Below are 15,026 nucleotides of genomic sequence, written 5' to 3'. Positions count from 1 at the left end.
TGTGAAGAGAGAGGGAGAGCAAGGGGGTGGAGACGGCAGAGGAACCCCGCAGCCCCCACCCGGCCCCTCCTCCAGGGCACCCTGCCCAGGGGCCCCTCGCGGGCGCTGGGATGGCCCGTCCAGCTTAGCCCAGAGGAATGATGTGCCAAATGTGGGCCTTTGGGCACCAGCCACCACTCAGTGATGGGGAAAAGGGATTCCCCAGTGTCCCTGCCAGGCTGGTCTCCCTCTTGCCCTGTCCCTGGAGCCGATGATCGGTCTCGGACAAGAACTGAGTAAGGGCAAGGTGTCTGGGCCAGTCTGCCTGGGTTCAACTCCTAGCTCTGCCACTTACCAGCTGGGTGACCTGGGCCCGCACCTTAACCTCTCTGTGCCTCATTTTTCTCACCTGTAAAATAGGGATAATGAAGCCCCTGCCTCGTTGATCATGACAGCAGGAGCAGCAGACACCCGGGTAACGTGTGCAGCGGGCCAGGCGCTGTTCTAAGAGCTGTACAGGGATTCTTTAATTAAATTGGACTCATTCTAATTCTGCTGGATTCATTAACCCCCGAGAAGTGCTCGGAACGGTGCCCGGCATTCGTAAGTGCCGTCCAGCTGGTGGCTGTTGTCGCCCCTGCCCTTACAGCTTGTGGAACCTGCCTGGCCCTTCATCTCAGCCCCGTGAGGCCCACTCCGCAGGTGTACCAGCCGGGGCCCCGAGAGAGGGACAGCGGCTTGCTCTGAAACTCCAGCCCGGGGGTGGGGAGCAGAGCAGAGCAGAGAGAGGCAGGGAGACGAGACCCTTCTGCTCTCAGAGCCCGGTCCTGGCCAGGTCCCGGGAGAGTAGGGCGGGCGGGGTCTGCCGTGGCCCCTGCGACTTCACGGCGGCTTCTCCTGTGCCCCCACCTAGACCGTGGGACCCAGGCTTCCCTCCAGCCTCGCTGGGGGAGGGTCCGCACAGCCTTCTCGCCCCGTTAGCTTGCACACCCCGGCCCCACCGATGGGTTTGGAGCTCAGGAGGGAGAGGCTGATGAAGTGTCACTCGATGCTGATAAGTTGTAATTTTAATTAAACGCCCTCGTAATCAAGAGGTAATCAAACTGGCAGGGAAGCACCTTGAATGTGAGTGTGTGGGAGGGAGGGAGGGTGCGGGACGATGCGGGTGTGGGGGCAGGTACAGGGCCAGGCCCTGGAGACAGCAGGAGACTCAGCCCTCCCACTTCTCCCGCTCAGCCGCTAAGGCAGCATTTATTGAGCACCTATGGTGGACGGAACGCCGCTCACATGCCGGGATTCAGCGTCAACGGGACAGTCCGTTGCTCTCATGGAGCTTCCACGGTGGGGGGCAGGCCGCGGGGGCACAGAATGATACACACCAACGGGGGGAGCAGCTGGGTTGGCAGAGGTCCTCGACCCAGACAGGAGGCCAGGCAGCCTTCCCCAGGTGCGGCCTGAAAACGAGCAGAGCATAACGTGGGGGAGTAGGGACAAGTGTCCCAGGCAGAGGGAACAGCATCTGCAAAGTCTCAGAGGCCAGGTTCAGGGAGATATATACGAGTCCCAGATCCTTTCCGGCCGGAGCCCTGAGTGGGAGAGAGGACGAGGGGGGTCACCACCCCCAACCCAGATTTTCCGGGTTCCTTTTGAAACCTAAAGTCTTTCTACTGACCTTCCACTCAAACGTTTGGAAAGCAGAGCCCGACTTAAAGCCCAACAGAGAAAACCAAACACGAGAAATGGTCGGTCCTCGGTTTGTTGCCAAACACAGGCTGGCCCGAGCCACGTGCCCTCGGCTCTCCAGTCGCCCCAGTTCCCTCCCGCGGGGGTCACCTTGTGAGCCCCTCCCCCCACGTCTGCCCTTCCCTCCCCGACTCCAGGGCTCAGGAGGATCCACGCTCTGACCACGCAGGCCGCCTACGAGCTCCACGTGGACCTCGAGGACTTCGAGAACGGCACGGCCTACGCCCGCTACGGGAGCTTTGGCGTGGGCTTGTTCTCCGTGGACCCGGAGGAAGACGGCTACCCGCTCACCGTGGCCGACTACTCGGGCACTGCAGGTGGGACCCCGGGGCGGCGGCGGGGAAAAGGGAGGGCAGGTGTGGGGGGACGCCCACCAGTCTCCCCACTCAGGAGGTCAAGGAAGCCCCAGGCCCAGTGCTTCTGGCCTCCACGTTCAAGTCCCACCTGGCCCCCATCCCGGCAACGCAGAGCACCGGGGCCCGAACTGCTCACCCATTTGGCAGACGGGCAAAGGGAGCCTCGAGCCAGGCAGCAGGACACCCGGGGCTTGTGTTCCGCTGGGCCTCTAAAGTGTGGTGGCTGCACCTCTCTGGGCTGGGTTTCTCTTCTGAGGCGGAGGCAGGAGGGCAAGGAGAGGGAGCGCGTGAAGAAGCTGGGAGAAGGGACAGAGACGGCCAGGAGCCAGGGACAGCCCGGGGACCCCCAGGGCGGCACCGTGGGCGCACGCGAGCCGCACAGCGGGGGCACACGTGGGCCACCGCGCACGTCCAGGGGAGGCGCCCTGAGGACGCAGCGGCGTGCGTCTGTGTCTGCGCCTGCGCAGGGGACTCCCTCCTGAAGCACAGCGGCATGAGGTTCACCACCAAGGACCGCGACGGTGACCACTCAGAGAACAACTGCGCGGCCTTCTACCGCGGCGCCTGGTGGTACCGCAACTGCCACACGTCCAACCTGAACGGGCAGTACCTGCGGGGCGCGCACGCCTCCTACGCCGACGGCATCGAGTGGTCCTCCTGGACCGGCTGGCAGTACTCGCTCAAGTTCTCCGAGATGAAGATCCGGCCGGTCCGCGAGGACCGCTAGCTGGGCGCTCCCCACCCCGGCCCCCCGCCCCCACCCATCCCCGCGCCCCCCGTGGTCCCCAAGCCCAGCCCCACCCTGCATCTCCCGCCCGCCCCCCCGACGCCCACCTGCCCGCACGTGGCCGGCCTGCTCACGTGTTGGGGGGGGTTGTACGTCCCCTTCACGCTGTCCTCACCCCTCAGTTCACCTCTGCTGATGGGGGCGGGGCGACTCGACACCCCCAAATTCTGCCCGCCCGGACTTTGGCTCCTGGGCCAAGTGTCTTGACTTCCCGTGCTCAGCAGTCGGCCAGGCACCCCGGCAGACCCTCCGCTTCGCCCGTCCAGACACCCAGCGTTATGGGGGCACAGGGCAGGGGCCGGCGGCACCCCCAGCAGCCTTTTCAGGAGACGGAGGGAGTGTCTGGTCTTTCTGAGTCAGGTCCGAGGCCAGCCGCCTCTGGCCTCGAAATTTCACTTCCCTGGTGCCTGAGGATCCGGCCTCTCCCCCAGAGACCAGACAAAGGCTGGACAGCCACATGCCAACCCTTCCCCCAGTCCGGGGTGCAGCTCTCCGTGGGGACTCCTACCCCGGGGCCAGTTTCTGGGAGCTCCCCCACCCCCACCCCTGTGTTCCTGAAGGCCTGGGAGGTCCTCAGTCCCTTTGGCTGCTGCGCCCAGCCTCCTGCCTTCCTGGGGCGGCGGAGCCCCACCCCACCCTATCCTCTTTCCCGTGGGAGGCTGGGGCAGGTCCTGAATCCTCTGGGCCTGGCCGGTGAGGATCTCTCTTTTCTGGGCTGCCGTGGGGCGTGTCCCACCATTCCCAGGGACTCCGGGATCCTAGGGCCCCCTGGCATCAGGCCTGCAGGGGGGAGGGTGGACCAGGAGGGGTTGGGTGGCCGTTAGCCCTTCAGCCCCGAGACTGCTGTCTCAAGTGGGGGCGGCTGCCCCCTGCTGGTGACTCTGGGCACTGCCAAGACTCGCTGGGCAAATGGGGGAGACTGAGGCACCACCAGACGCTCGAAACCATCTTTCATTGAATCCTCCCAATGCCCAACATACTATCACTCTACCCCTCCCCCTCCCCATAAGAACTGGCCAAGATGAGCGGCCCTCAACCTGATATCAACCCGCTGGGACCCCAATGCCTTTGCCCTCAGAACCAAGCACCAGGCTGTTTTTCTACGTTCCTACCTGTGGGGATTTGATGGGGGCGGGGGCGCTTCGAGAGGGCTGGAAGGTCACCCTGGGGGGCTGCCCGGAGGGTGGGCGGGAGGGAGGGAGGGGGTGTTTCCTTCCTTCACTGGAAGGCAGATGAAGACAGGCACATAGGGGAGCGTGGGCTTTAGCTCTCCCTTCCCCACCCACCCAAGTTTGCGGTTCAGTAATTACGTGGCACGGACCCGTGTGCAACCTGGCCGGTCCCCTGGAGCTCCACCTGGTCGCAGCCTTCAGCAGAGTTTCGCAGGACATCTGCTGTGGGCCGGGGCCTGCCTGGGCGCTGGGCAACACCGCATCCCTGCCCTGTCGGCCCCGCGGCTTGAAGCGAACGTGGCCGTGAAACAGACGGCTGCAGCCCAGGGTGAGCAGGTGCTGGGGAGCAGCCCGGCTGCTGGAGGGGCCGGGGAGCCGTGTGGGGTGGGGGAGATGGGGGGAGGAGGGCTCTCCCCTGCCAGTCCCCTTTCCCGTCCTCTAGAAGAGAGCCAGCCCCCCACCCCACCCCGAGCTGCCAGGACCCGCGGGCACAGTGCAGACTCTGGCTGCGTGGGACCCCAAGTCCTCATCCCAGGGAGCCCCCTTCTCCCCCACCAGCCCCAGGCGAGAGCCGGCTTCTGCCGCCAGCCTTGCAGTGCCAGCCGCTGTTTGGAAAGTGTCGCGCGCTTTCTGATCTGTCATCACACAAACTCCTGGTGAGTGTGATGTTAACGGATTCACAGATGTGCGTGCGCGTCGGGAAGCTCAGGGGTGCTCCTGCCAGGGCTTGGCTGCAGAACAGACGTGTGCCGCGGCTCCGGCCTGGTGTGGGGACAGGTGCGGGTGGCCTTCAGGAGCATCCGGCCGACCTGAAGACACCCGTTCCTGCCGACCCGAGCGCGCCAGCCCCGCTCCCGGCCCAGGACTGGCACAGAGGGCTATGGCCGGCTCAAACACTGGCTGAATGGGCACTAAAGCCGTCACGGTGGGCCAGCACACCCCCCTTCCTAAAGGGCACCCTTTGAAGGCTGGTGCGGAGCACAGAGGGTCCCTGAACACCCGCTCTGGGCCAGGAGGCTGTGCTGAGCAAAGCAGGCTCTGGCCCCCGGCCTCCAGGAGCCCGCGGTGTGAGGTCAGCGTGGATGGCCATCGAGTGAGCGATCCCAGGAAGAAGAGGGTGTCAGGAGAGCAAGTCGCAAGACGCAGCTCCACGGAGGACGGAGGGACGACAGATGCGTCCAAAAGGTCACCCGGGACCCAGGCTCATTGCATCTGAACTCCGTCTCGAGGGGCCTAAGCTGATGGTTTGACAGTGGGGGTCTGTGACCTAACCAACCCTCCCTCCCTTTCCTTCTCCCACTGATGAGGGGAACGACGAGTCAAGCAGAGGAGGGGTCTCGACACGGGGATCTCGGGGGCAGTGCACGTGGCTCCAGAAGCTGCCGAAGGTTCCCTTCCCCCAGCACGGGTAGGTTCTGTGCAATCAGCCAGTGGCCTCACTCATTCTGCAACCCCCCTGCCCCAAACTTTGGACGCGTCTCTCCAGAGTTCGACCAGAGGCCGCCTGATGGGCCACCTGAGCTCGCTGCGTCCAGAGGGTGGATGGCGCCTGCACTTCCGCCCTTGGTGGCCTCAGCACCACCCACCAGGGGATCAGGACAGCGCCGGGAGTAGCGCCCAGATTGCATCGTCCCCCTGTGGCTGTGTGCAATTCGGCTTGAGAATGTTCGTCTTGGGGGCAGAAACGGTATCACAGGCCTGCCTCTTCCTGCCCCCCTGCTCGCCCCACCAGCCACCCTCGGTCACACGGGCCTCTGGCTGGCCGGTCTGGGGCCCAAGCCCCCTCACCCGGGATTCGGAAGGTCGGTCAACAGGATCTGCCCCACGTCATGGCGACAGGGGGGGCTTCGGCTAGGCCCGTGGTCACACCTCTGTCCCGTGCAGTCTGAGGAGCAACATGCCTGCGGGACACGTGCTAAAACAAAGGGCGCTAGGCTCTGGTCCATGCGGCCGGGGGCCTCCCCAGGGCCTGTCTTCACCTGCCTGCAGGGAGAGAGCTATCCCCAGACCCCAAGGGGGCCAAGCGGCTGGCAGGACTCAGCAGACCCAGAGGTTTGGGGCTGGACACGGGGGGGACTGCCCGACTGTCCACACGCGGCTGGCAGGGTGTGTGTGGAGATGCTGGAGGGCCAGCACGGCTGCCGATGGACAGAGCGTGGTGCGGGACCGAAGCTGGTCTGGGCTGCGGACACTTGGCGTCGTGTGTCCCTGTCTCTAATAAAGTCTTGTGCTGACCCGGCTGCCTCTAACCTTGCTCGGCGCCCCACGTCAAGGCCGCCTCCTGCCCGATTTCCCCAGACTTCCTCACCGTCTTTATTTCTATTGAAGAAGCGGTGTTTCCCAGGTAGCCCTGTGTCCCCAGAGGCCGCCCCAGATCCTTGAGCAGAACCAGCCGCACACCGGCCAGCAGCTTGGCCACCTCCCGGCGGGGGAGATCCTCCTGGGGCCAGGCGTCCGGGGACGGGCCCGTGCCTCCCACGGGGGTCCCCAGGGTCTCTCTTGTGGCCGAGACTGGAGTCCTGAGGAGCTGAGACTTTATTAAAAACAACAGTCCCTAGTGGCTATTCGTAAAACCAGTGTGAAGCTTGAGGACAAAATCACCCCCTGAGCTGATTTAATGAAGTCCAACATCTATCGAGTGCCCGTATCAGAGACCTGGTGCGGGGCCAGAGCCGGGATGTGCTGGAGCCCTGCCTGAGGCCCCCTGTGGGGGCAGCTGGAGGGTGTCTGCCCACCGGGCCACACGGGGGACAGAGGTCTCTGTCCCGGTAGCTGGAGGCTTCTAGAACGTTCACAGAATGCTATCCCCCTTCATAACGTGTCCCCGGCCAACGGCGTGCGGTCTCGCCTTCTCAGTATCAGACCCACAGGGACCCCCTGGCTATGTGGCTCCTGGGCCAGGCCGCAGGAAGTCACCGAGTTGGTCACGGCCACCTGCCTCCCCACAGGCTCACGGGGCCAACTGCCAGGCTGTCACCCCAATACATCCCACTCTTGCAAGGTCACAGCCCTATGCAGAGAAGCAAGGGCCGGGGTGTCTTAAGGAACTGAGGCTGCTGTGAGCTTGGCCATCCTGGGACTTGGCCCTGATGTTCTAGGGAGGTTTCCCGGGGAACCTCAGTCCTGGTGGAAGAAAGCAGGACCCCCTGAAACCTCTCTCCCATTTTACCCTGACCCCGTGAAAAGCCTCTGTTTCAGGAAGCCGAACGGAGCCTACTGCTCTCTGGCTGACAGCCTGAGCCGTCCTTGACCTTCCCACAGCCCAGAGCCTGTCGATCTGCTGCTCTGGAGGCCCAGAGGTCGTCACCTCTCCCATTGCCCATCCCCTGGAGGGAGTCCAGGAAGAGTACTTGAAAGCAATCTTTCGGGCCGGCTGTTCTTGTGGGGGGGGACACCTGGGGACCTCCTCCTACTCACCCCCAACCTCACCCCCACTCCAAGCCCCAACACTCGGGACTTCCTGTGGCCTCTTTTCAGAGCTGCGGGCGCCGGCCCTGAAGGGACCTGGGTCATGGCGGGCCTCACAGCAGAACCTCTTCTTGGAGTTCGGCCTGTCAGAGAGCCAAGTGGAGATTTTCTCCGGGCGGGAATGGGGTGGCCCTGGGGTTTGACCCCACCCCTGCCCTCCCTACACCCCCCCGGCTGAGAAATTTCACAGAGCGCAGCTTGGGAACCCAAACCTCTCTTTTTACACCCACAAGAACTGAGGCACAGAGGAGGCAAGCATCTGGCCCAGGCCTCACAGCATGGTAGGGACCCACCGCGGGCCGCACCCCATCACTAAGCAGCACCCAATGTCACAACCAACCAGCACTAAGTAGGGAGATCAAATGACACTGCTCCTCTGGTCTCCCACGCACACACCAGCCCCTCAGGGGACGGAAGCCAGCTCTGCACCTGCTCCCGTCGGCACATGAATGCACCCGCCCCCTGCACCTGCCCATGGAGAAGCCCAAAGTCAATCCACACGGCTCTTTCTTGACCCTGTTCTCTCCAGACAAGACCGGGGGGAACCAAGACTTCCCGCTGCAGATGGGGCTGCAGACAGCGGAGGATGGGGGTTGGGCCTGCTCCCGCAAGGCCAAGTGCTCTGACCCTCTGAGCCTCAGACTCCCCTCTCCCCCTGCAGAGGGGCAGTATTCCAGCCCCTTCCTCAGGTTGATGGGGGACAGGAAGTGTCCACGAGGCCGTCTCTATTCCCCGTGTGAATGGCGGGGTGGTTCTCCACACCCCCCAGCACCCACAGGCAAAGGTGACGGAGGTCAGCGGGGGTGAGGGCCCCGGAGACTGGGGGAACGCCTCTGTGCTTGGTCCCCAGCCTCGCCGGAGCAGCCGGCTCGGGACAACGGCAGGGCGGCCTAGCCTCACCCGGCACCTGCTCCCCTCATCGCCCTGCTCACTCTCGGTGGAGGGGAAATCTAGGCCAAGAGAGGAGTAGAGGCTGGGGGCCTGGCTGGGCCCTTCACACCCCCTGCTGGTCTCCCCACAGGTGCTCCGAAGACACGGTGCTGGGTCACCAGGTGTGGGGACGTGGGCTCCTGGGGCTGCAGGAGTGGGCGCCGGCCTCCCACCTTGGCCAGTGCCCGGAGAACACTCTGTAGCGCTCTCTGCCCGACCGGGAACCGCGTCTCTGCTTAGCCGAGCCAACCCTCGCTCCTGAAGGAGACCCCGGGGTCGCTCTGTGATCAGACGCAGCGCAGGCAGAGTGAACAGCCATGGGGTGAGCACCCCAAGTCGTGAGCGAGGTGTCCAGTCAGTGGCCATGCCCGGACCAGAGGGATCCTGCAGAAACACGTGGCCCGCAACGCAACCCCCCCGACCCCACGCTCCACCGCGGGGACGTGCGGGTGACAACGTGGGATGCTCCCCGCACCGATCTGTGAGCCCACCTGGGGAGGAACCGCCCGGGAACCAGCGCCCGGGGAGTGACGGACGCCGTGTCCCCCACTGTGGGTGCCGGCGGTGCAGAGAGCCACTGCCATGACCTTGCCGACCCTCCCCAGCCCTTGCCGAGCCCCACACTGGGCTAAGGGCCTCACCTCCGAGCCCCGTCACCATGGCCACTCTCCGCTGAGGCTCAGAAAGCGAGGCCCTGCCAGCCACCCAGCGGACAGCCAGCGCATTTTGAAAACCTTTGCCGGTGGGTCCGTCCTTCCCCGAATGGGAGTCGGGCACTGAGCTGGGTGCCGGGGTTGTGGGAAACACCGAGCTTCCTTTTTTTTTTCCCTTAAGCGGGCTCCACACCCAGCATGGGACCCCACGGGACAGAGATCGAGAGTCAGACGCTGAACCGGGCGGCCCCACTCAGCTTCCCTTCTCAGGAACAAATGGACTGTGGTACAGGGGACACGGGCCAGGGGGCTCCGAACCCCTTCCGCATTCCCCCTCGTAGGAAGCAGCCCTCCCTCGTGAGGCCCACGGCCACGCCACCCAATACAGCTGCCCGCCTGACTGCCCACGGGAGCGGCTGTGCGGGTCGGGCGTGGGTGGGCGAGGGGTGGACACCGCCTCCCCCCGACCCTGCTTCTCCGAAGAGTGAGGCAGACGCGATGAACTCAGGACCGTGAAGGGTAAGGGTGGGTGTGCCACTCACACCTCTCCCGAGGGACTCGAGGGTCTGTGCCCGCGATGGCTGGCTAACGATGCTGGCTGCCCCGCTGGAGACAAGGCCTGGGCAAAGGGCAGCCCCCTCGGCTCCCGTCATCAGACCACATCCTGTTTGTGTTGGGCCTTTTATCGAGGCCGGCAGCAGTGCCCCCTCCTTGGCCACCAGCGTCCCCAATGGAATCCCAGGGTCAGGAATGTGCGGCAATCAGACCACAGGGCGGCAAATCTACCCGGGGGCCTATATAAAGCGGGAGAAGCCCGGAGCCGCACCTCCCAGACAGGAGCCCGGAGGCGCCCTGCCCAGCAGCCCTCCTGGGGAGCAGGCCCGCAGCACGGTGAGTACAGCCACGCCATCCCTAGAGGGAACCCTGCTCGCTGGACCCCTCCTCCAGGTCAGGGAGGTGGTGACCAAACACCTCCTCTCTCGGCCCTGAGATTGGCCACGGCTGCCCTCCGGGGCTCAGCCTCCGTCTCCCCCGGGTGCTTTTCCTGCCTCGTCCTCAACGTCGGGGACTGAAGTCCCGACTCGTGCTGGGGCCCATTTTCGGTGGCGGATGTCCCAACTTCCACCACCCCTGTTCTCGAAGGGGTCCACGACCCGCCCCCGACGAGGGGAGAGAAGCCACTTCCTTCTAGGCATCGATGCACCCTTTCTCGAGACCCAGAGGCCATCTCCCGGCAGAGTCGTCCCCCAGATGGGATCCTGCCCGGCCCACAGGGCTGCCGGCTGCCTTGTGGAAAGCCCCCCACTCCGCCCAGGCCCTGATGGAGAGGCTTTCCCGAAGCAGGCGAGACTTGACTTCAGCTCCGGGGGAGGAGGTGATAGAAGTTAGAGGGCTGGATTTGGGTAGAGAGGAGGCTGCTTTTATGACTTTTTCAAAGCTTTCTGGCTGAGTTCCCTTTGAAATGTCTTCAAGGGAGCCATTTCTGGAAAGAGCTCTGGGGAGCCCGTGCCTCTTCTCCAGAACCAGCTCTTTTTTCCAGCCTCAGCTCTCCTCAGAGCACCAGCCAGCTCCGACTCGCCATGGTCATTACCAGAAAGGCTTCCTTTAGGAGGGAATGAGCAATTGCTGCCGAAGCAGGGGCATTTTGGGAAGCTCTATTTCTGTTTCAAATCCCCCCGTGGACTGCCATCCACGGGGTAGAGTAGTGGCTCTGAGTCACTTAGACCTGGGCTTGAATCCCGGCTCTGTCACTTATAAAGCCGTGACGTCTCGGGCACGTCACCTGCTTGAGCACGGCCCCCTCTGTCACAGGGAGTGAGACCCTCCTGCGGGAGGGACGTGAGGGCGGCACCGGATGGACAGGGCCACAAAGCACTGCCCACACACCCGGTGCGCCAAGCTGTCCAGCCATTAGAATCATGAATCTCAGGGCCTTCACTTTCTAGCTGTGGTCCAGTCTCTTAGCCTTCTTGACAGTCTTCTCGGCTGAAAACATGCTTACTGTGAGGACAGTCTGCCGAGGTCACACGGACGGGGCTCACAGGTTTTAGCTCAGGGCCTGGCACGTGGGTGGTGCTCTGTAGGGATCACTGACAGCCTGGCCACGTCCACATGCTTCTCCCCAGGTGGGCATGTTAGGCCAGGAACATCAAATCCATTCCAGCTTCCGGGAGCAATTCGTTTCCGTGGTAAAGAGACATTAGGTGTCCCAGCTACGCGGCTTAGCCACACCCGTTTAGCATCGAGTTGAAGACTAAGACAGATCGATGCTATTCATTCCCTACCTTGTGGCTCTGAGATGATGTGGCCCAAGAGTCAATAATTATTTGGGGCTCCTGGATGGCTCAGTCGGTTGAGCTTCCGACTTCAGCTCAGGTCATGATCTCACAGTCTGTGAGTTTGAGCCCCGTGTCGGGCTAAGCGCTGACAGCTCAGAGCCTGGAGCCTGCTTCGGATTCTGTGTCCCTCTTTCTCTCTCTGCCCCTTCCCCGCTCATACTCTGTCTCTCAAAAATGAACAAACGTTAAAAAAATTTTTTTTTTTTAATTATAATAAAAGGAGACCGAGCCCAAGTTTGTGCAGCACTCGGGGGCTATGGGCACCCCCCCCACCTCCGCCCGGCTGTGTGCCATCCCAGCAGTGGGGGGTTATCCGAATGCTAAGCTGCCAAGGCCGTCAGATCCAGGGGACCACGGGAGAGGAGACTCAGCCTAATTGGTACAATCAGCTCCTGAGCCTGCTAAGAAAATAAAGGCCTGCTCCCCCAGCATAGTGACACTTCCTCAAGCTGCCTGCAAGTTGGGCTCAGCTGATCCCCCAGCCTTTGATGGCTGCCCGGGCCCTGGGAAGCACTTGACAGGTTGTCATGCAAGGCCCACGCGTGCAGCCTGTAACTTGTTCCTCTCTTTCCTCCGGGCCAGATGATAAGCCCTTACTGCCTGCTCCTCCTGCCGCTGGGCGCCTGCTTTCCTCTGCTGGGCACAGAAGAGGCCGCCGCGGGTGGCGTCAGAGGCGAAATGGGCTGGGCCCACCTGCCCGGGGGACACCGAGTCTCCCTCCCACGGGGCTCCCCCCGGCGGCCGAGAGCTCCGCACCCACTGGGCCCGCTTGTCACGGCCAAGGAGCTGCAGACGTCCGGCAGGCAGCGTGCTGGCTTCAGGGTCCGGTTTGGGAGGCAGGATGACGGCAGCGAGGCGACCGGCTTCCTCCTGGCGGATGGCGACAAGGCTAGCGGCCCGTTGGGGACCCTGGCCGAGGAGCTCAGCGGTTACAGCAGGAAGAAAGGCGGCTTCAGCTTCCGCTTTGGCCGGCGGTGAAGGGGCCAGGGCATCCTGGAAGGGGCTTCTCCGTGGACCCTCCCCGCTGCTGCTTCCAACCCCCCTGCCCTGTCTTCTCCTCGAGCCCGGAAGACCAGAATACTAAGAAGGCGTGAGGAATATTCTAATGAGTTCTTAGCAGTAGGATGGCTTAGGTGGGTGCTTCCTTTTGATTTCCAACTTTGCTGAGGCCAAAACCTGGACGGGGTCCAAAAAAGGAAGCAAGCCGCATCCCAGCAAGCACCGCCCTGATGTAGCTCACAGACCGCCGTCTGTTCCAGCCCCCTTCCCGGGTGGTCGGGTCTCAGCAGTCCCCTGGCCGAGCTGGCGGCCCGGAGGCTGGGCGGTGTCAGCTGCGAGGTGGACGCGGCTGGGCCATGAATATGAATAAGCAAAGCTGGCTAAGCCGAAGGCAGGTGGGCTGATGCTGATGCTGACAGCGGGGTAGTCAAAGTTTTGACAGTCTCCACAGGGACGTCCGGAGCTGACATCCATCCATAGTGGAGCCCTGACAGCGTGTTCCATCGGGTGTAGCGTGCGGTTCTGGAAGTTAAAAAACAGAAACAGAAACAGTCTTGCTCTCCGTCCCATTAACACACGATCCCCTCTGGCAAGAAAACCCTGCTTGTGGTGTCGAGATGTCGTTCGGACCCGGCTGCCCCTTCCCTTCTGATACCCGTGCTCGGCGGTATACCTGTCTGGTGGGTGATGAACAGGGCAAGAATACATTTTTGCTCTGGCAAGGCTGCCCCTCGAGGGTTCGGGATATGAATGTGCCGTGTGTGTCTTTTGAAATAAAACTTGTAACTGCAAAACCGTAATGGGAAGCTAGCTCACCCGATTCTTGCCTACAGGTCCTCTGTGCCCCCAGGAATCTGGGTTTTTCCTGAGCTGCAAGTGCCTTAACTCTGGGGAGATGGAAATCGTGTTGCCGGCACCCGCACCTGTCCCAGCATCCCCTTAATTGGCAGCTGGTAATACCAGTGGTCAAAGGCGGAGGGAAACGCGGCACGAGGTGTATTTTCCTGCTGCACTCGACTGCTCCTTCCGAGGCTTTCTCAAAGCAAAGAGCATTCTGAGAACAACTTCTCTACCCCAGGGGAAGCCAGAGCTCAGCCTGGAGTGGCTGCAGGCCTGGGGCAAGGCAGAGCAGCTCTTTCAAACGCTGCTCTGCTGTGTCCTGCAATCCCATCCCCTGTCAGATACGGCCGCGTGATCCTGCTCCCTCCCAGGCTGGCTTCGACCGCTGAGATGAGAGCCTGGATTGATGTTACTATGGCAACATCTCCCCTCCTCCTTTCGAGCTGCAGCTTGGCCCTGTTCACAATTGAATAATTTTCCATTGAGCTGTCACAATTAATTGGTGGATTTTTATTAGCCTTTTAGAACCACACTGGGTTGGGCCCAGCTTGGCACCTCGGAGCATTTCACAGTGTTTTCCATTCTATTAGTGACTTAGATTCCCCAGCAGCAGCTCTCAATCCTCGGCAGCCAGAAAGCCACTTCATTAGGGGGTGACAGATCTGAGCCACAAAAGAGCCAAGCTGACTGGGGCGCGGAAATTGGGTGGCAGGGTGGGACAGGAACACAGGGATCCAAACATCACCTTGGGTTAAAGTGAGCTGCCTTCCCCTGGAGCTCCTCGCGGCTTCTCCCCTCCGCGCGCCCCGCCGGGACAGGCGCCAGATAGCGACACGGAGTCTGGGAGGCACATCGTACTCCCTTTGGCTTCTACCGCTGTCCAGGGAAGGGACGATCCGGGATGCGTCCTGCTAATGTGACAGACTGGTGGGGATGGAACACATCCCGGGGTCTTCGTCTGTTGGTAAAGAGAGGCAAACACTCAGCCCTCAAGCCACAGAGGGTAAACCTCGAGAAAATGAGTCCCAGCGTGTCCAACAAGGACAGTTCCGGAGCTGAGAATAGACATCGCAGGGTGGCCACGTGAAGGAAGTGAAATCCCAGCCCAGGCTCTCGCCCCAGTCTTGGCTCATTTCCACTTCGTTGGGGCGGGGGCGAGCAGTAAGCTGGATCCCTCCTCCCTTCACTCACTGACACATGCAGGGAAGCCAGAGGACATGCTTGTGAAAAGACCAGGTGAGATAGGACAGATCGAAGGCCGAGGGCAGAGGACCACCCTGCAGCCAGGTGCCCTGGTGACCCTCACTTGGCCAATTTCTACTCTTAGAATGAAAGGAGCCACCTCCATGGTCACTAACTGCAGGAACCTGGAGGTCACCGAGGCTGAGCTACTCTGGCATGTGTTTACCACGCAGTTTGGGAATATACTGGCTGGTTTCTAATTGAGTAGGATGAGATTAACCTCAGAGAAATCGGAGATAAAGAGGGGGAAGGGGAGGGCCTTCAGAGGGGTGGATATCCTGTCATCACTTTCACCCTTCAACAACCATCAGCAACAAAGGTATTCTTTCAGTTGCTTGTACATTCGAGCGCAATAACCCCGAACATCTAAACGATCAAACCGTTAAGGGCATTGCTCTGTTCAGTCCACTCCCGTGCTGTATCTGGCGACACCACCTCTTCAGTTCCCCGCCCCTCGCTCTACCCCGAGGCTTGGTCGAGGTTTGGGGTCCTTTCACGCCACCCCCCGCGCCCTCCTT

The 15,026-nt window shown here is 62.2% G+C and overlaps 2 protein-coding genes across 2 annotated transcripts in view; both read left to right on the top strand.

Annotated features, from left to right (window-relative positions):
- Nucleotides 1–2,805, top strand: part of FIBCD1 (fibrinogen C domain containing 1) — a 30,506-nt gene extending 27,701 nt beyond the window's left edge. The window contains exons 7-8 of the mRNA XM_049630334.1: nt 1,860–2,039; nt 2,546–2,805. Coding sequence (XP_049486291.1) covers nt 1,860–2,039; nt 2,546–2,805 — 440 coding nt within the window. The remainder of the gene's footprint in view (nt 1–1,859; nt 2,040–2,545) is intronic.
- Nucleotides 2,806–12,009: 9,204 nt separating this feature from the next.
- QRFP (pyroglutamylated RFamide peptide) lies at nt 12,010–12,492 on the top strand. Its single transcript, XM_049630323.1, has one exon. The coding sequence runs from the start codon at nt 12,010–12,012 to the stop codon at nt 12,403–12,405; it is 396 nt and encodes a 131-aa protein (XP_049486280.1). The 3' UTR covers nt 12,406–12,492.
- Nucleotides 12,493–15,026: the final 2,534 nt, after the last annotated feature.

The sequence above is a fragment of the Panthera uncia genome, chromosome D4, assembly GCF_023721935.1.
Source record: "Panthera uncia isolate 11264 chromosome D4, Puncia_PCG_1.0, whole genome shotgun sequence".
In the NCBI taxonomy this organism is placed as follows: Eukaryota; Metazoa; Chordata; class Mammalia; order Carnivora; family Felidae; genus Panthera; species Panthera uncia.
The sequence above is the reverse complement of the archived record's forward strand: the minus strand, read 5'-3'. Positions and strand labels throughout refer to the sequence as shown.